The sequence below is a fragment of the Panthera onca genome, chromosome A2 (genome assembly GCF_046562875.1).
Source record: "Panthera onca isolate mPanOnc1 chromosome A2, mPanOnc1 haplotype 2, whole genome shotgun sequence".
NCBI classification, from domain to species: domain Eukaryota; kingdom Metazoa; phylum Chordata; class Mammalia; order Carnivora; family Felidae; genus Panthera; species Panthera onca.
In genome coordinates this window covers 123,753,196-123,779,394 of record NC_138340.1, presented here as the reverse complement: position 1 = coordinate 123,779,394, position 26,199 = coordinate 123,753,196, and the positions used below count along the sequence as shown (strand labels likewise).

General features: G+C 42.0%; 1 protein-coding gene across 1 annotated transcript; it reads left to right on the top strand.

Annotated features, from left to right (window-relative positions):
- Window positions 1–799: 799 nt before the first annotated feature.
- On the top strand, window positions 800–20,095 carry LOC132677271 (retinitis pigmentosa 9 protein). The gene is made up of 6 exons (XM_078440676.2): window positions 800–1,061; window positions 13,181–13,211; window positions 14,273–14,402; window positions 16,712–16,803; window positions 18,682–18,743; window positions 19,452–20,095. Exons 1-6 carry the CDS (start codon window positions 910–912, stop codon window positions 19,648–19,650), a joined length of 666 nt encoding a protein of 221 aa, XP_078296802.1. The 5' UTR covers window positions 800–909; the 3' UTR covers window positions 19,651–20,095.
- Window positions 20,096–26,199: the final 6,104 nt, after the last annotated feature.

Below are 26,199 nucleotides of genomic sequence, written 5' to 3'. Positions count from 1 at the left end.
AGCGGAGGAAGGGCGGAGAAAGAGTGAGAATCCTAAGGCAGCTCCCTGCTGTCAGCACAAAGCCTAGTGGGCTGGGGGAGGGCTGGGGGAGGGCTGGGGGAGGGCTGGGGGAGGGCTGGGGGAGGGCTGGGGGAGGGCTGGGGGAGTCTTAGGCACCAGGAGCCCATGACCTGAGTGGAAATCAACAGTAAGATGTGTAAAGGACTGAGCCACCCAGGCGCCCCTAACCTTCCTTATCTACACAATAAGGTAAGGGTAATGCATAAGGGTAATTAACAGCACTGAGTAAGCTTTTAAAAATTAAATCAACTCTTAAGGGCTTAGATCAATAACCACAACATAAAAAGCGCTCAGTATATACAGCTTTTTTGTCCAGCACCCAAAAGTTATCTAAATAAACTGTACGCTATGTTTTCACCATGCTCCGGAAAATTAGAGAATTTCTATGGAGAGTCTTGCTTTCTTCAAAGCTGTTTGAATCCCAGCACCACGTAGCAGCAGCGCTCATAGTCTAATCCCACCCGGGACTACAAAGTCACTTCGCACCCGCTCCCAGGGTCCCGGGGGCGGGGCTTTCCGGCTGCCCCGCAGGCCTCCTCCGCCCGCCTGGCCGCCACCGCCAGGGGTCGCGCGCGGAACTCCGGCACCGGCCGGCCAGGCGGCGGGCTCACGGAGCTCCGAGCGCCGACTTTGGGCCGCGGCCCGGGGAGGTGGCCGGCGGGCCTGGCGGGAGGCGGGGACCGGGAGGCCACGGCGGAGACGGAGGGCGCTGCCCGGGCGGACGGCGGGAGGGGGCGCTGCGGGGCCGGCCCGGGCGCGGCGCGGCGCGGAGGAAGTGCCGTCTTCGCTGCCTCGGCCGCCTCAGGCGTCTCAGGCGCGCCGCGGGTCGCCTCAGCCGCGCGGGCCACGATGTCTTCCCGGCCCGGGCGTGACGACGCGCGAGCCGGAGGCGCGCGGCGGCCGCGGGAGTCGGCCGAGCAGGAGCTGCAGCGGCGCCGAGAGCAGAAGCGGCGGCGGCACGACGCGCAGCAGCTGCAGCAGCTCAAGCACCTGGAGTCCTTGTGAGTCCGCGCCGCCCGCGCTCCTCCGCGAGGTGTGCGGTCGGGGTGGCGCGGGGGCGCGTGAGGCTGGGTCCCCGGGGGACCCGGGCGCGGGCAGCGGGACCCCGGCCAAGCCGGCCGCCAGTTCCGGCCCCGCGCGGCGCGGCCACCCGACTTCCAGTGGCGCCTCCGCGGGGAGGGAAGGGCCGTTCCCCCCGCGCGCCGAGCGGCCGGGGCCGGCAGGGGAAGAGCGGGCTCCAGTCCCCCGCGCGAGGTCGGCGTGCGGCCGGGGCTCTGCGGGGCGGGTGCGGCGGATCCGGCGGCACTTAGTAAGCGCTCGGGCGCGATTTGGGGGCTGAACGCGCGGCCAAGTGCAGTGAGCGCTGCGGTCGTGCCCTTTCACGGTGTCGGTTCAGAGGGCCCCCGGTGGACCGGGTCAAATCCGCATTCTCTTCATCTGCTGCGAAGGAGGGACGAGAACCAGCCGTCCTGTACCGTTCGCGCGGCCCGGAGGGGAGGGCCGGAGAATGGGGTGACGGACTGTTCCTGAAGATTCCGAAGGTGGCTGTCAGGTGGAAGAGCGTGGAGACTTGTTCTCTTTAGTCCTGAGGATTTTGAGCAGCATGAAGGGTGGGGGCTACGAAGAGGCCGGTTCCAGCTGAGCAGAAAGAATGAGGACCGGGGTCTCCCGTTCCTGCTGTCAACGTGGCCTGACTTCAAGAGGCCCCGTGCAAGGCCAGCTCCGGCGGGTTCGAGGAAGAGTGCCCATGGCTGTGGGAGAAGGGCAGGTTGTAGAGGAGATGGAAACATCAGGCGGGAGGTGCATTTATGGCCTTTCGGTGCTTTTCTGTGATTGTCACTCTGTAATGAGCTCCAGAAGGCAAACGTAAGTTTGCTGTTCCCTGAGTTATTCAATAAATGACACGTTTTTCTTTCAGGCACTTCTGTTACCTGTACTAAGATGATCATGTAAAGAAAAGTCTTCAAAGGAGTCAAATCCTTTGTAATTAACCTGGGAGCTTTGACACAAAATGCATTGCATTATTGGAGGCTGGCCAGCTGTTTTCATCATGACCCTTGAGCTGAATTTCACCTTAGTAAGGCAGTGGTTGCAGGATACAGGCCTTGTATTGTTAGCAGGTACAGTCCTGGCCTCTTCTTGCCCTCAGTGGACCTGTCCTGTGCACCGCAGATTTTCAAAATTCTTTGCCTAGAATAAGCTTGAGTTTAGCAGGGCTAAGTTAAACATTGTCTTTAACTGTGGGATACCAGATCCTGGTTAACACCATACATTTATTTTGTAACTCACAAAGCACCCGTAGACATTGGAGAGACTATAATCTCCTTTTGCAGATGAGGAAATGCAGGTTCAGGAGTTAAGTAACCTGATCAAGGATACACTGACCTGTAAACTAGCAAAACCAAAGAGAAACCCAGGCATCTGATACCCAGATTGGTTGGATTTTTCCACTTCAGGGATTTAAACCTTCTGGACTATTGCCATATTTGGTTTGGCTAGTTTAGAGACTTGTTTGCTTTTAAGTCAAAATGTTTAGAGTAATACTTTAATTTAAACATCACATAGTACTAAAAGACTGAATTCAAGAAATAGTGGTTTGCATCCCTGTTCTGTAGTCACCCACACATTCCCAGCACCAAGGTTTCAACAAGGAAACTTAGTTTTTTCTTCTGGGACTTAACTAATTTCTCAATGATATGCTTATACTGCCCTTTTAGATTGAACAATAGACATTACCTATAAACCTAATGTCACATAAATGAGGGTTTAGTTCTCTTTCCCTACCTTTCTTGCGTCCATCCTTCCAATATAGTTTCATTATAATTTTTGTTCAATCAGTATTGGTTCAGTTGGTATTAGCATTATTATAACTATTCAGTATTGTCCACTTGTTTTTTAATTTTTTTATGTTTATTTTTGAGAGTGTGAGAGCATGAGCAGGGGAGGGGCAGAGAGAGAGAGGGAGACACAGAATCCGAAGCAGGCTCCAGGCTCGGAGCTGTCAGCACAGAGCCGGACACGGAGCTCTAAATCATGAACTATGAAATCATGACCTGAGCTGAAGTATGAAGCTTAACTGACCAAGCCACCCAGGCACCCCAATATTGTTTACTTTTGAGCCAAATGGTATTCTGTGATTTCTTTAGCTATCTAGTACAACTGTATTTTTTAACTAGTTAATTAGAGCCTCAATTTTTTTCATTTGCTTAATTTCTTATTCTCTCCTGCTAATTTTATTCCAAAGGCTCTAAAAGCTGAAGGTACTTTTTCTCCATGCTCCTATATATCGGACAATCTGATATGGTTTATCAGGTTTATTTTTAAAACCTAAAATCTTCCTTCTACTTTCCTCCAGTACACTCTGGTTGCTTTCTAGACCTGGTGTACAACTGCCCTCATCAGTCTCCTGTCTTGGATCCCATTCCTGGACCCCATGTCTTCCTCTTTCTCTCTTTAGCTCATTTTGTTGAAATACATTATATAACTTCCTACAAAAAGTGCATTAGGGGTAAATTTGTTGAGTCTTTACATATCTGAAAATGTCTTTACGCTACCCTCAAACATATAGGTAGTTTGGCTAGGTATAGAATTCTAGGCTAGAAAAATTTTCACTTGGTTTCAAAGGTGATATGCTACCATTTCCTAGCTCCCAGTATTTTTTAAATTTTTTTTTAACGTTTTTATTTATTTTTGAGACAGAGAGAGACAAAGCATGAACGGGGGAGGGGCAGAGAGAGAGGGAGACACAGAATCGGAAGCAGGCTCCAGGCTCTGAGCCATCAACCCAGAGCCTGACGCGGGGCTCGAACTCACGGACCGCAAGATCGTGACCTGAGCTGAAGTCGGCCGCTTAACCGACTGAGCCACCCAGGCGCCCCATCCTAGCTCCCAGTATTGCTGAGAAATTTGATGCCACTCTGATTCCCTTTCTTTTATAAGGAACTTGTTCTACCTCCCCCACCTTTGCAAGCTTTAAAGAATTCTTTATTTCTAGTATTTTGCTGTTTCATGATGTGAAGTTTTTCTCACTGGATTTCACATTTTTTTTTCTAGATACTTTGTGGGTGTTTAATATACATACGTAAACTCTGTTTTAATTTCCTTACCACCATTTTGTTTTTTCTTACTCTAAGACTTCTGTGATCCTCTTTTCACTCTTATTTTCTGTCTTTTCATCCTATAAGATTTATCTTCCTATCCTTCCACCATTGCACTTTTTTTTAAGTTTCAATTTTTAACTTTAAAGAACTTATCCTGAGAATTCTATTTTTCATAGCATCCTGTTGTTTGATCAGTAACAAATCTGTCATCTTTGAGGATACTCATTTTTGTTTGTTTTCTTCTCCTTTTGTCTGTGTCTTCTTTGCCTTTTCCTGTGATTTTTTCACTTAGAGGTTTTTTCCTAATGTGTAGGGATCCTTGGATCTCCCCCATTAAGAGTGAGGCATTATAAAGCTATTTTGAAAGGAGCAGTTGAGAGAGAGGGAGAATGCAAAGGTGCTGGTTTACTGACTGGTAAGTCTCACCATAGGGATATCAGACTGTGATCTGCCTTTTACATGGGGAGACACCCACGTATCAGGAGGTAGAGGGTTTCTGAGGCCTGTTCAGCTTGTCCAAAGAACCCTTCATTCTCAGGCTTGGGTGCCAGAAATATGCCTGCCTGCAAGTGTCCTGAATTGGAATGGAGAAGGAGGGAGCTTTGATTCCAGAGTTCATTTTTCATCTAGTGCTCACCCTCACTCCCATTCTGAACTATGCCAGTGTTCTCATCTGGGCCTCTCCAGTTAAGTTTCACAGGGGACTACACCTGCAGTCTCTCTCAAGGGTGAGGGCACACAGAGTCTTCTGGCTGTGGGGCACGAGAACACTGGTGGTTTCAACCACTCAGTGTTCATATTCCTAACCCTTGTCTTCCAAAGCTTATAACTTCTTCCAGCTAAAGAAGTCAGTCCCTTTCTTCCACTTTCCATTGTCTTCCCAGCTTTGTCTCAAAATTGTTCAATGCTAGTATCTCCTCTCAAGATTTTTTTGTGGCTGCTTACCTTTTTTATTTCTTTACTGTCATTTTTTTAAAAGAGTGTGGAAAAGGAAGGCAAACAAGCAGGTTGGCTGGCCAGCCACATTAAATCGGAAGCTCCATAGTGTTTTTTTACAAATTGAATTCAAATTCGTTTACCCCCTGGTATTCCCTCTTTAGTTCACTTTCCACTCCTCTAATCAGTTTCTTACACTTGACCTTACCTTTTTTTACCCTTTCACCAAACCTGCCAGGACCCCAAGGGCATTTGAGTCTTCCACCCTGTGCTCTAACCCATGCTCCAGCTGTATTACTCAAGCGTCCGTTGTCTGCTGGACATAACAGAATAGAGATTCTGTAGGTATATGGTAGTTTCATTTCTGCCTTCCACACCATAGGAACAAGCTGTGGGAACACCTGGAATTGAGTATGCTTACATGAAGGACTCTTCCAAAAGAAATCCTATGCCAGCACTCAGAAATACAAGACTATTTTTAAGTACTTGGCAAAATAAAGATTTCTTTCTCCATACCCAGTTGGGAAGATGAAGTTTTTCCTATCTTATCTAAATTTAGCCTTCACACTGCTCAGAGAAACTTATTACAATCTGAATGATATAATAGCAAGGCTTCACAGATGGTACAAAATAATGGGCCTCCACCAACTTTTTTTTTTTTTTCCTCAGGATTAACTATAAAGAGTGCAGATTTCTTAACTGTTACAGCACAGAAGCCAACCTACACAACAAACACACTCCTATTCCAGGTCTGGTTTTTTGTTTGTTAAGTAATATCTACATCCAACGTGGAGCTTAGGGCTAAAATTCACAGTCCCAAGATCAAGAGTCATATGCTTATTGACTGAGCTAGTCAGATGCCCCTACATCTGTTATTTTTAAATATTACTTTAGATTTTGAGAAACATTGTGTTTTTTAAATATTTTTATTTTTAAAAAATTTTTTTAATCTTTATTTATTTTTGAGAGAGAAAGACAGAGTGCAAGTGGGGGAGGAACAGAGAGAGGGAGATACAGAATCCAAAGCAGGCTCCAGGATCTGAGCTGTCAGCATAGAGCCTGACGTGGGGCTCGGACTCACCACAAGATCATGACCTGAGCCAAAGTCGGATGCTTAATCCACCAAGCCACCCAGGCGCCCTAGAAATATTGTTTTAACGTGTTACATAAACTAATGACTTGTGCAGCCCTGGGAAAAAACATCAACCACATTCCTTTAAATTTGGAGAAACAGTTGTAAAATGGACTTTTTAAGACTACTTTTTTGGTGTAGCGTTCAACTGTTGGAATCATTGAAGGGAAATGTTGCTAATAACAGATTGCAAAATGTGTAGTCAGTTTCATCACACTCCTTTTCCACTTATGCCAAAGCATTTACATATTTTCCAGGAATGTGGATTTTACTTTGGCCATCTGTTATTTGTACACCTCCTATGGCAAAAGAAAATATTGTTGGATTACTGGGTATTTATGTAAATGTTACCTCCTCCCTTCCAAGCTCCCTTAAGTCCCAATCCATAAGGGATAGATAGCATTAATGTTTCTAATGAATGGCTGCTGATGGGACTGTATCACCTGCTTAATTCAGGCAAATTTCCATTATTCTTGCTAAGAGAAGCCTGGGCATATGACATGTCACAGCTTTCCACCAGAAAATATTTTAAGTATTTGCTCTGGAAATACCATATCTAAAAAGTTAATTCTGTTTATACCCAGTCATTTACCATGTAATCTTCAGGGACTAAGTCCTCCTCTGAGTCCTCTAAGTCCTCCCTTTAGAAAAGCTTTGGATTAATGACGGTGAGGATGAGAGCAGAGAAGCCTCCATCCCAATCTTATTTGGAAGCATCCAGAGATGAAGTCAAAGGAAAGTTTTCCTTACTATAACAATTCATGGCATTTCTCATTCTTAATCTGCTGCGAAGGAAAAAACATTCCTGTTTTCCTTTTATACATTCATATTACACTCACAGCACTAGTCTGTGTGGGAGTTTTCCAACACCACCAAGAAATTCTCCTATTCTCAGAGGACACCAAGTAAATGTCTTATAAATTTAATTCAGACACTGCCTACCTGGAGTCAGCATCAGAACCCCCAGGTTAAGGGTTCAGTCTCACAAGACTGCTCCCTTCCACACGCTTTAGATGCCACTCACAAGTTGAGGTTGCTACTAACCCATCGGCTGTGAAGCGGAGGTTCCCCCAACACCCTCCTCCGGTTTGGTTAATTTGCTAGAGCAGTTCTTAGCACTCAGGAATACACTGCCTTTACTCGATTACTGATTTATCATGAAAGGTTATAACTCAGGAGCAGCTAGATGGAACAGATACATAGGGTAAGGTGTATGGAAAGGGGCATGGAGCTTCCATGTCCTCTCCAGGTACACCCCACCTCCATGTGTTAAACCTTGAAGCTCTCTGAACTCCATTATTGGGGGGTTTTATAGAAACTTCATAACATAGGCATGATTGCTTAATCAATGGCCATTGGTGATTAATTCAGTCTCCCTAGAGGTAAGGCTGAAAGTTCCAATTCTCTAATCACAGAATCCATTCCCCTGGCAACCAGTCCTCATCTTTAGGAGCTTTGTCACCTCTGTTAACATAAACAGTTTGGTTGAAAGGGGCTTGTTATGACTAACAAAAGAAACTTTTCACCTTTATAGTTTTGGACCTATTTCAGGAACTAGGAACAAAACTAAACATTATAAGAAAAGATGCTCCTATAACCTTTATATAGGAAATTACAAGTCTTATTATAAGCCATAATATAACATCCACCACAGTTGTTTTCTTTCACATCTTAAGAGAAGGGCCAAAGAAAAAGCATTTCACTTTTCCCTTGGTCAATTCTCCCTAACCCCTGTAACCTCCGATATTCACCCTGTTCTGAAGGATCTTTATTTTTTCTTAATGTTTTATTTATTTTTGAGAGAGAGCGAGCAAGCGAGCACACGTGGGGGAGGGGCAGAGAGAGAGGGAGACACAGAATCCAAAGCAGGCTCCAGGCTCTGAGCTGTCAGCACAGAGCCTGACACGGGGCTCAAACTCACAAACCATGAGATCATGACCTGAGCTGAAGTCAGACACTTAACTGACTGAGCCACCCAGGTGCCCCTGTTCTGAAGGATCTTTAAAGTTGGTGCATAAGAAGAGGGTCAGAATAAAGAAAACATTAAATCATTAAGTGTTTCTATACTTTGCAGCCGTTCTGAAGTATTAAAATGAATCCTTCCCTGGAGATTTACAACATTAATGTACAGATCTGAGCTAAAATCTTTATGTATCACCCCTTATAGAAGAGGTACAAATCCCTTTAAGAGCTTGAGATGCTCTTTGAGTACACAGACACCCAGCCTCAGAATTTGCTTCCTCTTTCTCAGGCTTCTGGGTCTCTCTCAGTTCAGCCCCTGGCCAGAAATAAGGAGGGCCTCCTCAGTCCATGCAGCTGAGCACAGGCAGGGTACGTTTTCCACTGGTGATTCCTGGTCTGCAAACCAGATGATGAAAGCTTATCCTTACTAAAATCCATGATTAAAAACCCTATAGCTCTGTTTCCCATTAACTTGGTATATATGTCAGGGCGTGGCTCAAATGTTGCCTTGTAGCTTGACATTTCCCCTCACAAACTCCTTAGAATTATCTGCCTCCACATGGATGTTCCTAGCATCAACAACCAAGCGCGTATACATTTAATATCTGCACACACTCAACCCGATCCCTGCCTCAGAGAGAGTGTGAGGTCATTGTCCTTGTTACTACCTCCCACAGCCTCATGGTATTTTGCTTTGGGGAGGAGAGTGTTGTCAAAACCTAGGGAAGTATGGTATGTAAATTTTACCACAAATAAGGATAAATAAGCAATGTGGGGGGAAATTTTTAGGGAAAACTGGATTCACAATATATCTATGCCTAAATCAAATTGTACTGAAGCTCTGAATTTAAAGTGTTACTGGAGTCTTCTGTTTTCCAGTGATAAACATGGTGCTAGACTGATTACTGGATTCAGCTAAACATGTACTGATAGTCATATACAGGTGAGCACATGGACTCTGGGCTGTGTGCCCTTGCACAATTTATTTAACCCAGGAACAGTTATTAATACAGGAGATACACTGCTGGCCCAGAACAGTGGCTGCAACTCAGTGAAAGAATGCCGAATGTCACAAGGTCTGGATGATTGTCCCAATTCAGCTGCTTACTGCTTAGTGTTCAGTTGTTGGAATCAATGAGGGAAAATGTTGGAATTGATACTGAAAAAACTGAGGGTCAGAGTCCCTGGCCTGCCCTTTTCTTATGTGATTTTATCAAGATAGTTTAATAACTATAATAAGGCATATTTTATGAGCCTCACAGGACATGACGATAGACTTGGCTGAATGCTGATGTACCACCTGCATGGGGAAAAGGCAGTGATCCCTGAAGCCAGATATGGAAGAGGAGTCTCTGAGTCTCATGGCTTTAGAAACTACTCGACAATGAAAAAGAATGAAATCTTGCCATTCGTAACAACGTGGATGGAACTGAAGGCTGTTATGCTAAGTGAAATAAGTCCATCAGAAAAAGATACATGTTTTCACTCATATGTGGAATTTGAGAAACTTGACAGAAGACCGTAGGGGAAAGGAAGGAAAAATAAGTTACAGAGAGGGAAGCAAACCATAAGAGATTCTTAAATACAGAGAACTGAGGGATCATGGGGGTGGGAGGTTGGGGTGGGGCAGGGAAAATGGGAGGTGGGCATTGAGGAAGGCACTTGTTGGGATGAGCACTGGGTATTGTATGTAAGTGATAAATCACGGGAATCTACTCCTGAAGCCAAGACTACACTGTATATTAGCTAACTTGACAATTATTTTTAAAAAGAAAGGCAGTAAACCCAGCTGGGGATGCTGTCTGGGAAGTCCACTGTCAGGTTGATGCCCACCTCCACTTAGAAGCAGCTGGCAAATCCTTACAAAGCTACAGATCTACACAAAGATGTGAAGTCTGGCTTGGGATGGCAAGGTTTCCAAGGTTTCTTGGTCTTTGTGATGCGAGTGCTCTAGTCTTGACCTGCCTCATGAGACTGCTGAGAGCAACTTGCTTTCAATAGAAGGAGCCACCACTGCAAAGTGCCTTTTACATACGTGCTGTGACATATTCACCCATGAGGAAATGGAGGCTCTGAAGGGTTAAATAACTTGTCCCAAAGTACACAGCAGTGAGAATGAGTCCATTCAAACCAAATTTTTTTTACCTGTATTAAAGAACAAAAATTCATCCTAGTAAATTTGAAAATCTAATTTGTTTTATTAATTGATTCATGAATCCAGCAGCATCTCATCTAGCAAGTAGAGAGGTGCTCCAAAGAGTTGTACAAAACGGAACATTTCTATAAGTAGGGTGGTGAATGAAGTTATTAGCAAAAGAAAAGAAACAATTGTTCCAGGCAAAGTCACTTTGCCTTAGTTGGAAGAACAGGGAGTTTTATCCTGCAAATTACCTCATCTTTCTCTTGGGGGGTAGGAGGGCCCATATGACAGATTAGTTTATTGGTACTGATCAGAAAATTACTGCTGAAGGTGAAGACTACATTTATGGGTGAGGTTGAAACTGTAACTAGAGTCTGTATTAAGGCCCAGTTTGGTGACCTGGCCTAACTGGCTCCATTTTGGGCCTGTGGTTTTCTTTTTAACACCTCCAAAGGCCACTCACACTGATCTTGAACTAAAAAATGTTCTACCTGCAATGTGGGGGTTTTCTACTCAAAAAAACCAAACCTCTCCATCAAGACAGTTGCACAGTTATACAGAGAATCAAGTAACAAAAATAATACAATTTAGTAATGAGTTTGATGTTCTTTACTCAAGGGAAATAAATCCATGGATTGAGTACCGTGCCTCATTCTTCCTAGGGATTTTGGGCAAAAGCAAGTTTTCTATGCCCTTAGTTCTCTCTTCTGATACTTAGCACCATGCCTGGCATAATTGTTGACTGGCTACTTTTGCAAGGAGTAAGTTTTTAAGTTGAACCTTCAATATTGCCTGATAACTTTAGTTTCACCTATTTTACCCGTTCTTTTTTGTTAGGAGGAAAATACCAAGTTGAATAGAGCTAGAGTCAAGACTTAATTCGTGGGAAAAAATTACAGAAATAACACTAAAACTTTAAAACAAAAATGCTGCCTATATAACTCTATAGCAGAAGGGAGCTGCTAATAGCATATTTTTGGCCCTTTTTTCTTTCATATCGCAAATTACCTTTGTATTTTCCTTCAGAGGCTAATTTTTCCTTGGTTTATGCCAGCATAGGTATAAGGACAATGCCATTAATTTCATTTTTCTTTTGTAATGAAAAACGTTGAGTTGATATATTTGCATATAAATAAATGTAATGAAAACTAAAGGTCCCTCCCTCAGGTACTCTTCCAGAGGTATGCTATTCATAACAAGGCATATCTGTGTTTATATGTATGTACATATAGTCTCCTTTTCACCATTTATACACAAAACACACCAAATACTTTACCCTACTCATTTTTTTTATTAACTTAAACTGTTTGCAGTATTGTCCTACATTCCTTTTGGGATAGTTGATATCTATTTGACTATTAGATAAATGATTTACCATTTTAACATTTATTAATGTTTTCCTGGTGCTAAAAGTAAGACATTTTCACTATACAAAATTCAGAAAATTAATCATCTCTGAACCCACTACCTGTGTGCAGCAGTTTGGGACTCCCACATTTCCAAACTTTTAGGGTCAAAACACAATTTTGATTGATTGATTGATTGCATAAGCTGCGGGGAGAGGGCAGAGGGAGAGAGAGACTCTTAAGCAGGCTCCATGCTCAGTGCAGAGCTCAACATGGGGCTTGATACCACTGCCCAGGGATCATGACCTGAGCTAAAATCAAGAGTCAGACACTCAACTGACTAAGCCACTCAGACGCCTCTCAAATCACAACTTTAAACAGCCTATTGCCCAGATGCCCTCTCAAAATATTATTTATAGAGTCATTGACAAGACCTAAGATGTTCAGTTGTCCCACATGATTTTCCAGTTGCTGCTTTTTTGTAGAGGGAAGGGGGTGTGTCCAGTGTGTTTGATAGCCAGTTGTGTGACAGTACTTAAAAATCAACGTGATTATACCTAAAAATAATAATATTATATGCCAATTGTATCTCAATCTAAAAAATAATTGTTTAAATGAACACAAGCATTTGGTGCTGATTTTCCAGATTTGGAATCCAGAACCCTTTTGGGGCACTTTGGCAGAGTGATAGGAAGTGAAAATGAATTGGGAGCATAGACATGATGCGTATGTACCCTTAGGACCCTTGGGAGTCTGTGAGCTCCAAGGGAACGTACATTCCCACACATCATACATCTGCTTGCTCTAGCAGCATTCAGTAAAGCATGTCGTCCAGGCACCATGCAGGGGTCCTACACCCCGAGTCCAGTGAGGTCAGTATGGGCACAGCGGGCTGTCAGAACTGAGGAATGGATGGCTCACTCTGCAGGCAGGGTGAGTGGGCAGGATTTGAACTGAGAGCTGCAGGGATATGGGAAAGGAAGCCTCTAGGACAGATCACCATCGCCTCCATCCCCTGCAACAGGCCCTTCCCTCCAGTTTTGTTCCTGCCCCCCTGCACTGCCTCCATCCAGGTTAGAACAGATTCCTCAGCCTTCCCCACATGAGCCTCCATGCTGAGTAAGTGGAAGTTATGGTAGGTAAATAACCTGACAACCGTGACAGTCTGGAAGCATGATTAGCTCTTGGGTCTTCCCACACATTTCGCCTGCAATCTCTTGCTTTCACTTCTTCGAAAATAAATTCATTGTGCTCAGACACCAAGTTAGTTACCATTTCAGTGAATTTTAGTTCTAGATCTCTGCAGGATGTGGTGTAGCATCAGTTTACTTATATAAGATCTCTGACTGCTGGGCATATTTTACTAACTGCTTTAGATCTAATGCAGTTTTAAGGTTTTACTAAAGATATTCTTTTCATTTTGACCTCTAGTTGCTTTTTGCTCATTAAAACGTATTGTGTTCCTGTTAACATGATTGACGGCAGTTTTTCTTTTCCTTTCTAGTTATGAGAAACCTCCTCCTGGGCTTATCAAGGTCAGTGTGAAGTTTGTACCTTTGGTTATTCTCTCAGACATATTTGACTCAGTGCTCAGACTCAGTAACTTGTTATGAAAAACGGTTATATAAGGTTTGGAACATCTTTTTTCATAACCCTGCTTCTCCCTGCAGATGCCAGTCAGTCCATACACTTTGGGCTTTGTGTCTCCAGCCTGTGTCTTTGTAGCAATGTAATCAACCGTGTGACTGTTCCCTAAGAAACGGTGGCAGGCCCACGTGTTCCTCAGCGATCGGTCCCCTTCTCTGTCTCCTGCTGTGGCTGCATCTTCTCACCGCTCTGCTCCATCTCTGACTCACTCGCTGCTGCTTTCCTGAGCATCATCAGAGACTACTGTCTCTGAGGAGACTGGAAGCTCCTCTAGTCCAGCCCCTGGTGCGAGACTTAGAGGACTCGTTAGAGGCCAGAGCAACTTTCTGCTTGCTCCCTTTCAATGAAAAGATTTTTAGAAAACCTTCTTTCATTATAAATTTAATATTCACATGAACTGAAAAAAATCAGAAGGTAAAAAAATATAAATATAACACCTGAATTGTGTACTGAAGTTATTTGGTGATGAGAGCACATGTCAAATACAGCATGTATGAGATTGTAAGACATGACAAGTGATCTCCATGGTATAATAATTTTTTTAATTTTAACAGGTTATTTTTATTATTTCAGGAAATCTTTTTTAATTCTCTACTTTGTCTCATTCCACAAGGCTTTTAAGTTAGCAGAAAAGTTTGTAATCTTAGAATCTAATTTTTGTGATCTAGAGTCAGAATTTGGAGCTCAAAGCATTCCTATGTGAACAATAACTAGTACTATTTCTCTAAGAATAGCTATATCATTTTCATGATATAATTCTTCTGGTATGTTTATTTCTGGTTTTTCTGTCGGGTATAATTTGTCTTTCTTTCTAGTACTGGAGAGGGTAACAGGATGACGTGGGCATTTCCAGCCCATGTGAAAGCCAGCAGTGCTGTGTTCTGAAGCAGGTAGGAGAGAATTCCAGTGCTCTTTTGCCACGTCGTGTACATGTTGTTTCCTTTTTTAGGAAGATGAGACTAAGCCGGAAGACTGTATACCAGATGTACCAGGCAACGAACATGCCAGGGAATTTCTGGCTCACGCACCAACTAAAGGACTTTGGATGCCACTCGGGAAAGAAGTCAAAGTTATGCAGTGTGAGTATGGGAGAGTTTCAGGTAACACTCCTCAGCACACACAAGTTATATGTTACGACTTACAAAGCGTGTTTACTTTTTTTTTTTTTCCCCCTCACTGAGCCCTGTTTAGCCAAGGCATGATCTCCGTTTCATAGTTAAGGAAGCCGAGCTGCGTATGTTAGTGAGTGTCTGAGTTAAGAGGCAGAGCATGGCTTTGACTCCAGGGCTTCTGACTCCTAAGGGCAGTGGTTGCCCACAGGACCGGAGCTGCCTTTGGAGTACACTCCTTGGTAATATTCAAGTAACAGAAAGGATATTCCGTTGTAGAAATGTCACAAGGGACAAGGGATGCATTGGAGGGCAGGTCCCTTTGGGTCTTGCCTCAGTGATTTGCCCCCGTCTCCCCCCAATCAGTGGTGTTAAGGTTTCATCCATGTGACCTGAGAGGAGCTGCGGCCACAAGGGGGGGGTCCAGAGCAGGAGTGCTGTGTGTGCACGCCCCCACCCCACCAGAGCCGCAACACCTTCATCCAGCTTAAGTGGTATTTGGTATTTGAAGAAAAGGTACTGCTGCCGTTTAAAGACGTTTGCTTGTACAAAGATTCTTCATGTACATAATTAAAAATAGCAGTTCCTAGGGGCGCCTGGGTGGCTCAGTTTGTTAAGCGTCCAACTTCAGCTCAGGTCATGATGGTCCGTGAGTTCAAGCTCTGCGTCGGGCTCTGTGCTGACAGCTCAGAGCCTGGAGCCTGCTTCGGATTCTGGGTCTCCCTCTCTCTCTGACCCTCCCCCGTTCATGCTCTGTCTCTCTCTGTTTCAAAAATAAATAAACATTAAAAAAAAATTTTTTTAAACACTTAAAAAAATAAAAATAGAGAAAACTGTTTGAATACAACAAATATCTTAAAAAAAAAAAAAATAGCAATTCCTAGTTTCTTGCCCCATTCACCTCACCCTAAAGGTAACCTTGTAAACCTCTTTTAAGATTATTTGGGGGGGGCACCTGGCTGGCTTAGTCAAAGGAGCATGTGACTATTGATCTCAGGGTTGTGAGTTTGAGATCCACATGGGGTGTAGATTACTTAAATAAAATTTAAATATTTTCAAGTTTATCTCTATGTATCTAAATTATGTGATTATATTCCTGCCTTTTGATTTTTCAGGTTTTTTCATTATCTGTTAACTTCTTACTACAGAAGAATTTTGTTTTGTTTTGAGAGAGAGGGCGCAAGTGAGTGAGGGGGCAGAAGAGAGAGGGAGAGAAAGTGGGGCTCACCCAAAGTGGGGCTAGAGCTCACCTGATGAGCTTCCTAGATTGATTTTCTAATTTCTGATCTTTCCTGTCCTATTTTTTTTTCTGCTTTCTAGACTATTTCATCAACATATCTTCCAGTCCTTCAGTTAAGATTTTTATTTCAATTCCAAAAGCTGTGATTTTCTTCTATGATTTTTTTAATTCTGTTGTTGCAATATGTTCTCTAAGGATATTAATTTTTTCTTCTCATTATGTTTTTATTTCTTCCAAATTGGTCTTTTTTTTTTTTTTTTTTTTTTTTGCATCCTTGTCTTTCATTCATGAAGAGGCTCTCAGGTGACTTAAACAGAAATTTATTGTCTCACAGTTCTGGAGGCTATCAGTCTGAAATCCAGGTGTAAGAAGTGTTGATTCCTTCTGAAGGCTGTGAGGGAAGGATCTGTCCCAGGCCTAGGGATCTAAAGATCCTATCTCGCAATGAGGTCATATTCTGAAGTACAAGCGGTTAGAACATTCAAAATAATGGGGGGACAGGGTGGAGGGAGCAATACCGTTCAAGCCATAACACACTATTAAAACAAAATCACACTTTGCTTTTAGCACAGGATTGCTTAGTAACTACTTGGCTCATTTGTGTTTGTTTGTTTGTTTACATTTTATTTTATATTTAAGAGAGAGAGACAGAGCATGAGCAGGGGAGGGGCAGAGAGACAGAGACAGAATCTGAAGCAGGCTCCAGACTCCAAGCTATCAGCACAGAGCCTGACTCGGAGCTCAAACTCATGAGCAGTGGGATCATGACCTGAGCCGAAGTCAGACGCTTAACCGACTGAGCCACCCAGGCGCCCCTGCTTGGCTCATTTCTAAAACCCAAGATTAAAGAAAGGATCCTTGAGGAAGCAATTGTTTTCTCTCAGTTTTCTGGTATCTTACATGGTTCATCCACTAATTGCATTAGCTTTGGAAATTGGAATCTAATGAAAAATATCTTTAGTATGATCTACTGATACTTTATCTTAATTAGGTAAAACTGCTTTATCTTACAGAAATATATCCCTTTTCTTTCTTTTAGGTTGGCGTTGTAAACGGTATGGTCACCGAACAGGCGACAAAGAATGCCCTTTCTTTATCAAAGGCAACCAAAAGTTAGAACAGTTCAGAGTAGTAAGTAAAACTCTTGAGTTTCAATTTACATTTACCAGAGATGGGGAATGTCAAGTGACTCAGGCAGTTACCAGTGACTGGAGGTTAACATAAAATATATTCCCAGAGGCTTTTGGCCAAAATATGTAGTGTTAACTACATCTCTGTTAAACTGAATTTGTGTGATAGATTAGTTCATTAACAAAAACTTAGCTTTTGTTAAAGCGTTATTTGCTTATGCCTTGGGAACACTGATTTCTTTTTCCAAAAGACACTGTTATGTATTCAGTCACCTTTTACATATTATATTTAAAAAATCTTGTTTCATAACTAAAATCATCATTCTAGTTTCCCAGTCTTTGTCTAAAGATTAAATATCTTTCTATTATAAAGTAGAAGTGTGTTTATAAATGATATATCCTCTTTACATAACAGTAAAATAAATCTGTCGTTTCCCCACTTTATTTTACACTCACCTCCAACGATTAATTCACCAGTCAGTTTCAGTCAGTTCAGCTGTGCTGTTATCAGATAGATTGGGATTATCTCCATATATCAAACTAGGGTCCACAAACATTTGCCAGGGATTTTAAGACATTTAAAAATTGTGCTTTCATTTAAAAAATTTGAAGAAAATATTCTGGATAAATCAACACTACCTAGAATGACAATTTTTACAATTACTATAACAGATAAATTGGTCATAACTCTCAAAAAATGAACAAATTCATTTATTTTTAATTCAGAAACCCAAATTCTAAGGATAGATCCTAAGGGTATAACAAAAATCAATATATACAAATTTTTATTAATGTATAAGGGATTATTTAGAATTATTTATATGACTGAAAAATAGACTAAAGAAAAATAGGAAACAACTGCAGTGGCCAGCACATCAACATAAGTACTGTAACATAGAAGTCATATAGCTTTTAAGAATCATGTTTTAGAAATATGTGTAGTATCATAGGAATATGCTCATGAAGACATAAGTGAGAAAGAGGTGCCTGGCTGGCTCAGTTGGAAGAGTGTGCAACTCTTGATCTTAGAGTTGTAGGTTTGAGTCCCACGTTGGGTGTAAAGATTACTTAAAAATAAAATCTTAGTGAAAAAGAGAATAGAGTTGTATATATAATATGATTATAATTTTTTGTAAATTATGAATGATGACTGGAACAACCACATTAAAATGTTAGCAGTGGATATCTCTGGATGGTACAAATATAGACATTTTTAGCTGCTTTTTTATCTTAAATATGTAAAACTTTTACTAGATATTTTTAAAGATATTTGACATACCACAAAGTTCAGTCTATGTGTAGTCATATTCTAAGCAAGTACTTTTTAATTACACAAATGTTACAAGAATACATTTGCTTTAACTAAATTGACATTTTACATTAGGGCTTTTCACAATTGATTTTTCAAAAGCAATATTGCATCTCTACAGAGTGAATATGCATTAAGTAGCTTGATAAGTATACTTCTACAGTTCTTTTTGGGCATATACATATGTTTTTGTGCACCTATAAATGAATCATTCTTACGTATCGTTTTCCAACTTATTTTAGTATCTCTTGATCATCTGTCCTCATAGAATTACCTCAATACTTCTAACCTTGAGTAATATTTAATAATGAATCTTCCATGGTTTATATCCTTAAAAAGGCTATTCAGATTATATTTTATCAAATTGGATTTGTATAATTGAAAAATCTTTTTGTAACGTCCACAAGTTTGAAGTGATGGTGACCCTTAAGAAGGATTAGAAAATTTTAAATATAAAATTACACCAAACAGGAAAAAAAGAACTGGTTTCAGTGAAATATGAATTTAATTTTACTTTAACTAACAGTCCACAAAGCCCTAATCCAACCTTACCCTTCTCTAATCCTCAAGGCACATGAAGATCCTATGTATGATATCATACGAGAGAATAAAAGACATGAAAAGGACATAAGGTGAGGTGGTCCTGGTGATAACAATACCCTCTTACATAAAGTTGGAAACACCCATTTTGGTATTAGATGAGTGGTTTGGTAAATATGGTACTTTAATATAGTTGTGATATATGTGGAAGGCAGGAGAAATCACTGGAAAGGCCAGTGTGTGGGGGATGAGCAGGCCAGCCTTGTTCTATCTGGGTTGGCTTAAAGCAGTGGGCTTGGCCCAGCCTGCTCATACCACTGATAGTTGATGTTGGCAACCAACCGTAGCTTAGTTTATCTTCTCCAGTGTCTTTAAGGGTCTGAGCTATTGTGAAAAATGATCCTTAGACATGAACAAAGGTAGGGTGAAGAAACGGGAGAGTTTGTTTTTCCCAAAACTGGTGACGCCGAGTAATAATTGTTTTGAGGAGGTAGATTACTTGAGCAGTTGGGGGCGGTGAGTAAGGAAAGTAGGCATCTGTTAGAAGTTCTGTGGTAAGGACTCGAGAAACATGCAGAAATATTTAGGACAATGAAAAGAACACAGAATGGCTCATATACTGGTTACAGTCCTGTCAAACAGGCATGGACGTGGACAAGAATGGGGAAGACATGCACAAATAAGTACCGTCTTTCGCAAGGTGGTTAATTCATGACATTTTTTACCCTCACTGCTGCTCTCACATCATTTTTATCTACAATTTTTTTTAAATATGGTTCTTTGGTCAAACTTCTGTTTAGGATACAGCAGTTAAAACAGTTACTGGAGGATTCCACCTCCGATGAAGATGGGAGCAGCTCCAGCTCCTCAGAATGTAAAGAGAAACACAAGAAAAAGAAGAAGAAAGAAAAGCATAAGAAAAGGAAAAAAGAAAAGAAGAAGAAGAAAAAACGAAAGCATAAGTCTTCCAAGTCGAATGAGAGTTCAGACTCGGACTGACAAGGACTTGACCTATTCCATGTTCTCCTCTCAAAAATCAGACACCGTGGCCCCAGACCAGAGGGTGTGGAATCGGGGAGGACTTGGAGACCCCAAGAGAGCAGGGCATTCGGTGTCACGCGTGTGAATTCCCACCTGCCTTCCAGCGAAGACGTGACCCCCGGAGGGTGAGTTGTGTCTTCCCTGGTGCTGGCTCTGGACAGCGGCTGATTTCAGGCAGGAAAGCATGTTCATTGTCTTCCTCCCACTGATCCCTGCAGTTTGTGATTCCTTCCAGCTGCCTCTGCCAGGGGGGTTAGACTGAGAGAATGAGTCTCTGAGGAAGTTCCAGGTGCTGCTGCAGCCTTCCCCCTCCCCCTGGGAATGTTCCCAGAATTCCCAGAGACTCCAGCGTGGCTTTTCTCTGTTGTCGAGGGTAATAAAAGCTCATTATTTATTTTTTAAATGTAGTAACTTTTTATTTCTTAATAATGCATGCATGTGCTCCAAGTTTAAAAGGTACATAAGGTTTTTAATCATGGAAATTCTTCCTTCTTTTCTCCCCCAGCTACCCATTTCCCTTCCCCAAAGGGTACAGTTTTACAAGGTGCTTGTTTAGTCTTCCAGAAGTATTTTATATATCACAAATATAGGGCATTTTTTTTTTACACGAATGACATACACACTCATCTGCACATTGGTTTTTTGTTAAAGTATAAAACAGATTATTTTAATCTGTTTAATCTCTTTTGGCATTGCTGCACCAAAAGGTGTGTGTATAATCATCGGAGATGGTTTGTTAATTGATGAGGAAGGATTCCTTGTAACAGCAATGAAAAATCTTGCATGGCTACATTGTATTTCACGTGTTTAAATCTTACTGAGTCCCAAGATTTTTCCCAGAGTCATTGAATCAGAAAATTTTTAAGAATATAGGGGAATTCTTATATGGGGTCAGCTACTCATATCCCAAAATACATCCCACACTTCCTTCATCTTCCTGTTGGTTAAGCACAACCTATCTGTGCTCCTCTATCTTTGTGCCATAGCAAAAGCAGCTCAGCCCATCATGGTGGTGCCTGCAGCCAAGGGAGAGTAAATCTTGTTTTTTACTGAGCCATATGGAGATAGAGCTTGCTCACAGGCATCCCTCCCTCTTCAGCAGGGGCTGTTGCGGTTTTCAGGGCCCCAGTAACTCTTCTCCCATTTCTGAGTCTTTCCCTGGAGGTTGAGAACAGCCAATCCAGTCCCAGAATGGACCCATTTCCTACTCATCAGTAAATGCCCCCAATCTTGGCCTTGGAATAGTAGTACCTCAGTAACACATTGGTCCAGATTAGAATCAGCCAGCTAAGGCTTGTTATTTCTGAAAATTCTAAGGCCAGTTAATTCAGGCATCCTTTACATTTATCCTTGGCATCCTAGGTCAGCATGCAGAACATAGGCCATTTGTCCTCTCCCATATATCTCAGTGTTTCCTACCAGTCTCATACTCTTCTTCTAGGAATTTCTTACTGTCCCTCTGGAATCCTATTCACGATAAAAGCACTCTTTTTTTTTTTTTAATTTTTTTTTTAACGTTTATTTATTTTTGAGACATAAAAAGACAGAGCATGAACGGGGGAGGGTCAAAGAGAGAGGGAGACACAGAATCTGAAACAGGCTCCAGGCTCTGAGCAGTCAGCACAGAGCCCAATGCGGGGCTTGAATTCACGGACCGCGAGATCATGACCTGAGCCAAAGTCGGACGCTTAACCGACTGAGCCACCCAGGCGCCCCTAAAAACACTCTTAATATGAAAGACTACATCAATGATTCTCAAGCCTTGGGGCATCAATACCTACTGCAGTGCTTGTAAAACACAGATTCCTGTGCTCCCAGACTTCCAGAGTTTCTAATTCAGTAGGTTTGTGGTTAACCTGGGAATTTTCCTAATAAGACCCCTAATGATGCTAACACTGTTGGTCTGAGAACCACACTTGGGGAACCACTGCTCTGTATCTTTAACCTCTTAATGAAACCTTCCTCCACTTCTTGCTATAACTGGAAGTCTGGCCATCTCCTACAACCCTTGCAAGGTAACTACCATCCCTACTCCTTCACTCTGGTTTTGTCTGTCTTTTGTTTCTGGCCTAGATCCCAGAGTCCATCACTTAAGCCTGTCATCTCCCTTGACCTGTGGTCCTTTTGCCCAGCTTTCTCAGAAAGACCACAAACCTCTTCTGCATCTATACCCAGACTACTAGAGAAAAATCACACAGCTCTGTAGATTGGTACCCCCACAAATTCATCATCTCCAAACTCAACTGAGCCCATAAAGCTGACCAGCAAGCAAAAATGTATTAGTCACCTACTCAAACCTTAATTTTCAAGCATCTACCTTCAAATGGAGCATTTTCCACTCATCCAGGAAAGCATTACAAGCCCTCAGACCTCCCTTCACCAAGACATCCTACAAATTCATCATAATAGTTGTGGCAGACAAAATTCTAAAATGGTCCCAACATTTCTCCCCACTGATCTCCGTGACTGTTAATAGGATGAATTCTACTTTCATGATTAGATTATTTTACAAGCACAAGGAAAGGGACATTATCTGTGTGTTCCTAAACAAATAACAGCCAGAGTTTCTCTGGCTGGTAGTAATATAGGAACTCAGATTCCATTCCTTCGTACCATTGCTGATTTAAAGATGACAGGACTACAGTGGGCTATAAGGTGAGGAATGCAGTAGACACTAATTAGAGGCCCCTGACCAACACCAGCAAGGAGATGGGGAACTCTGTCCTACAGCCAAAGGAAAGAATCTTCACCCAGAGTCTCCAACCCTGCTGACCTCTTGATTTTGGTTCTGTGGGACACTAAGCAGAAAACCCAGTGGAGTCTCCTCAGACTTATGATCTACAGAACTGTAAGATAATACATGTTTGAAGCCATTAAGTTTGTGGTAATTTGTTATCCAGCAATAGAAAATGAATACAGTGGTTTAAACAAGTTTCTCTTCTTGTCAGGCCAGCTTCCACCTGTGCTCTGGACCCCAACTCAGCCAGCAGTAGAGGGCAGTGATTAAGAGCATTGGCTCTCGATCCAGACTGCCTGGTTTTGAATCCCAGCTGTACCATATGTGAGCTATCCGACTATGCAAGTTGCCTGATCTCTCTGTGCTACCATTTCCTTGACAGATAATATATACCTCACAGAATCATCAAGAATTTACAACAGTTTGGAATATTTCAGTTGCTTAATGAATGTTAGTTGCTCCTGCTGCTACTTATGCTACAATCATTATCTGTTCCTGCTCCCTCTGGGATCTTCCTCCTTTCCCATCACTCTTGTCTTCAGACTCTTTCTTCCTTTCAACTGCTCTGTTGCCACCATCATTTAAAAGCTGTTTTAAAATTATAAAAGCAGGGGCGTCTGGCTGGCTCAGCCAGTAGAGCATGTGACTCTTGATGCCAGGGTCTTGAGCTCAAGCCCCATGTTGGGCATGGAGTCTACTTAAAAAAATTTTTTTAATAAAATAAAATTATAAAAGTAATATATGTTCATAAAAAGTTCCCAATTCAGAGCCATTAGAGAGTAATAAGTGAAAGGAGGGTCTACCTACTTAAAATAGTTTGGTAGAGCCTTCAAGATCTTTTTAAAAATACACTACCAAACACCATCATACAGTTGTTTTTTTTTTAATTAGTTTTATATAACTGAGTAACACTATGAACACCATTCTATGACCTCATCTCACTATATCCTGGCAGTCTTACTGCTTACTACAAGCTTTAAGTGGCCACAAAATTCCTGGTTGGAATGTGTGCCACATAACCATTTAACCATTCTTCTTTGTGCAGTACAGTTGTTTCCTATTTATCTTCTGTGATATGGTGATTTATGAGAATTATGTATTTGGTCATTGTGGAGGAAGAATGTTCTCTGCCCTTCAAGGTCCTTCTAGCTGGACTAAGAATCAGATTGACATGAGACAGATTAACAAGAGAAGATCAAATATAGTTTCCTATGTATGAAATTCCAAAGACAGTGAAGCAATATAAATGAGCTTAGGAGAGGGGTAGGAGGCTGAGCAAAACATTAGCAGGGAGGTGAGAGATGTTTAGAAAACAGAGGTGATCCTATTATACAAATAAATATCTTAGAAAAAGAAGAATCTCTGTTAATAGTTCTCTTCCTGGTATAGGCAGGCAGTTGAGGAGGAGATAAAGAGCTTTTCCTGAATCTTCTGGGTTTTGATTGCTTTTAACTTAATGTTCATGTCAAAGTGGCTCATCTTGGGGTAGCCTGGCCTTGGCCCCTACATGGTCATTCAGATGACCAAAATATATTTCTCATGTACATTTGGCCTTCATCCACAGTTTCTGGCTCATATCTCTCTAAAACACTTGGAATTTCATGAGTGATAAGAGCAATAAGGGTTTTGTTTTTTGTTTTTTGTTTTTTGTTTTAACATTTGGTCTCCTGTCCCCAGTTCCTGAAATCACTTCAGAACCATAAAGGCAAAAACGGGTGTTTTGTTACTCATAATAAGCCCCTTTCCACCATCATTAGACTTATGTTAATGAGGTGAATTTTGGAAAGGACCTAAAGATGAGGACTGGTTGCCAGGGGAACCAACCATGAATAGCAAAGGAACTTTCTGCCCCACCTCCTGATTTCAGGGGAGGGTAAAAATGTCCAGAGGTTGAATTAATCACCAGTGGCCAATGATTTAATCAATCATGTCCATGTAATATGGAGTTTCTCATATGGTTTGGAGAGCTTCCAGGTGGGTCAACACATGGAAGTCCTGTTAGAGAGGCACACCTGCATAGGGCATAGAAGCTCCTCACCCCTTCCCACATACTTTGCCCTAAGCATCTGTTCCATCTGGCTGTTCCTGACTTACATCCTTTTATAATAAGCCAATAATCTAGTAAGTAAAGTGTTTGTGGGTGTTCTCTGAGCTGCTCTAAGCAAATTAATCAAACCCAAGGCAAGTGGCATTAGAACCTCCAACCTGTAGCAAGTCGGTCTGGCAAAGAACAGGGCTTGTGAGTGGCATTTGAAGAGGGGTGGGGCAGTCTTGTTGGACTGAGCCCTTAACCTGTGGAATCTGATACTCTTTCCAGGTAGTATGAGAATTTAGGTAAGTTGTAGGACACCCTGCTGGTGTCACAAGAATTCCTTGGATGTGTGGGGAAACACACGTTGGAATTGGTTTCAAAAACTTTCACTTTGCTACTAACATTGTAATGAAAATCTGTGAGTAAATATCTTAGTGTATATGTGCAAGTATTTCAATAGAATAGGTCATTGATAGTAGAAATCTTTTAATTTTCACAGGTACTACCAAATTGCCCTCCAAGACAGTCTCGACCAATTTTCACAACCTCTTACCTTGTCTAAAGGGGCCCATTTCACTGACCAAGCAGCCTCAAGGTTCTTTCATCTTTTGAAAAAAAACAAAAACAAAAAGTTCCTCCTTTGATCCCATATCTCTGTCTAGCTCTTTCCTCTCCTTTACAGCAGGGGTTTTCTTTTGTTTTTTAAAGATTTTATTTTTAAGTACTGTCTACACCCAAGGTGGAGCTCAAACTCACAACCCAGATATCAGGAGTTGTATGCTCTACTAACTGAGCCAGTCAGGCGCCCCTGTAGCAGAGTTTTTGAACCTTGGCCCTATTGATTTCAGGGACTAAATCTTACTTGTGGGGGTTTGTTCTGTACATTCTAGGATATTCAGCAGCATCCCTGGCCTCTACCCACTAGATGCCACTAGCACTACCACCCCTCAGTTGTGACAACTAAAAATATCTACATACAAAGGAATAAAATTAGACTCTTCTACCACACACAAAAATCAACTCAAAATGGAGTAAATATTTAAATGTTAAGACCTGAGTGGCACTTAGCTGGCTCTTGATCTTGGGATTGTGAGTTAAAGCCCACATTAGATATAGAGTTTACTTTAAAATAATAGTAATAATAATGATTATTATTATTGTTATAGATAAATGATGTTAAGACCTGAAGCTTTAAAACTCCTATAAGAAAACATAGGAGGGGTGGGAAGGGACAAGATGGTGGAGCAAATGGAAGTTCTCAGCCTCTCTCATCCCTGAAATGCAACTAGAGAAATTGATCTGAGGATTAACACAACAATCTGCATAACTTGAGCCACAAAACTCAGTAGGTACGTGGCATGAAGAGGTGAACTGGAGGAGACAGAAACCACACAGGGTAGGGAGCTGTTTTTTGCAGAGGTCAGAGAATGGGAGGTAAGAGTGCAGGAAAAGTACTCCCCTCAAAAGTAGTTGGAGACAGAGTGGAAACATTCACAAGGGACTGAGCAAAAAATCTGTTCCCCAAAACCATTGTCTGGGAGAAAGGAGAGGGTTTCAATACCATTACGACTCTATACACGGGAAATCAGAGTAGGAAATTCCAGAGCACAATACCTGACAGTGCTCTGCTAGGGAAGAAGGGTGAATCCCCAGGAGCAAGCAGCTAGGTCTGAGAGGTTCATGGGCCACACAGGGAGAAGCAGTTCCCCTGCTTGGAGGACATTTGGTAGAGGCCATA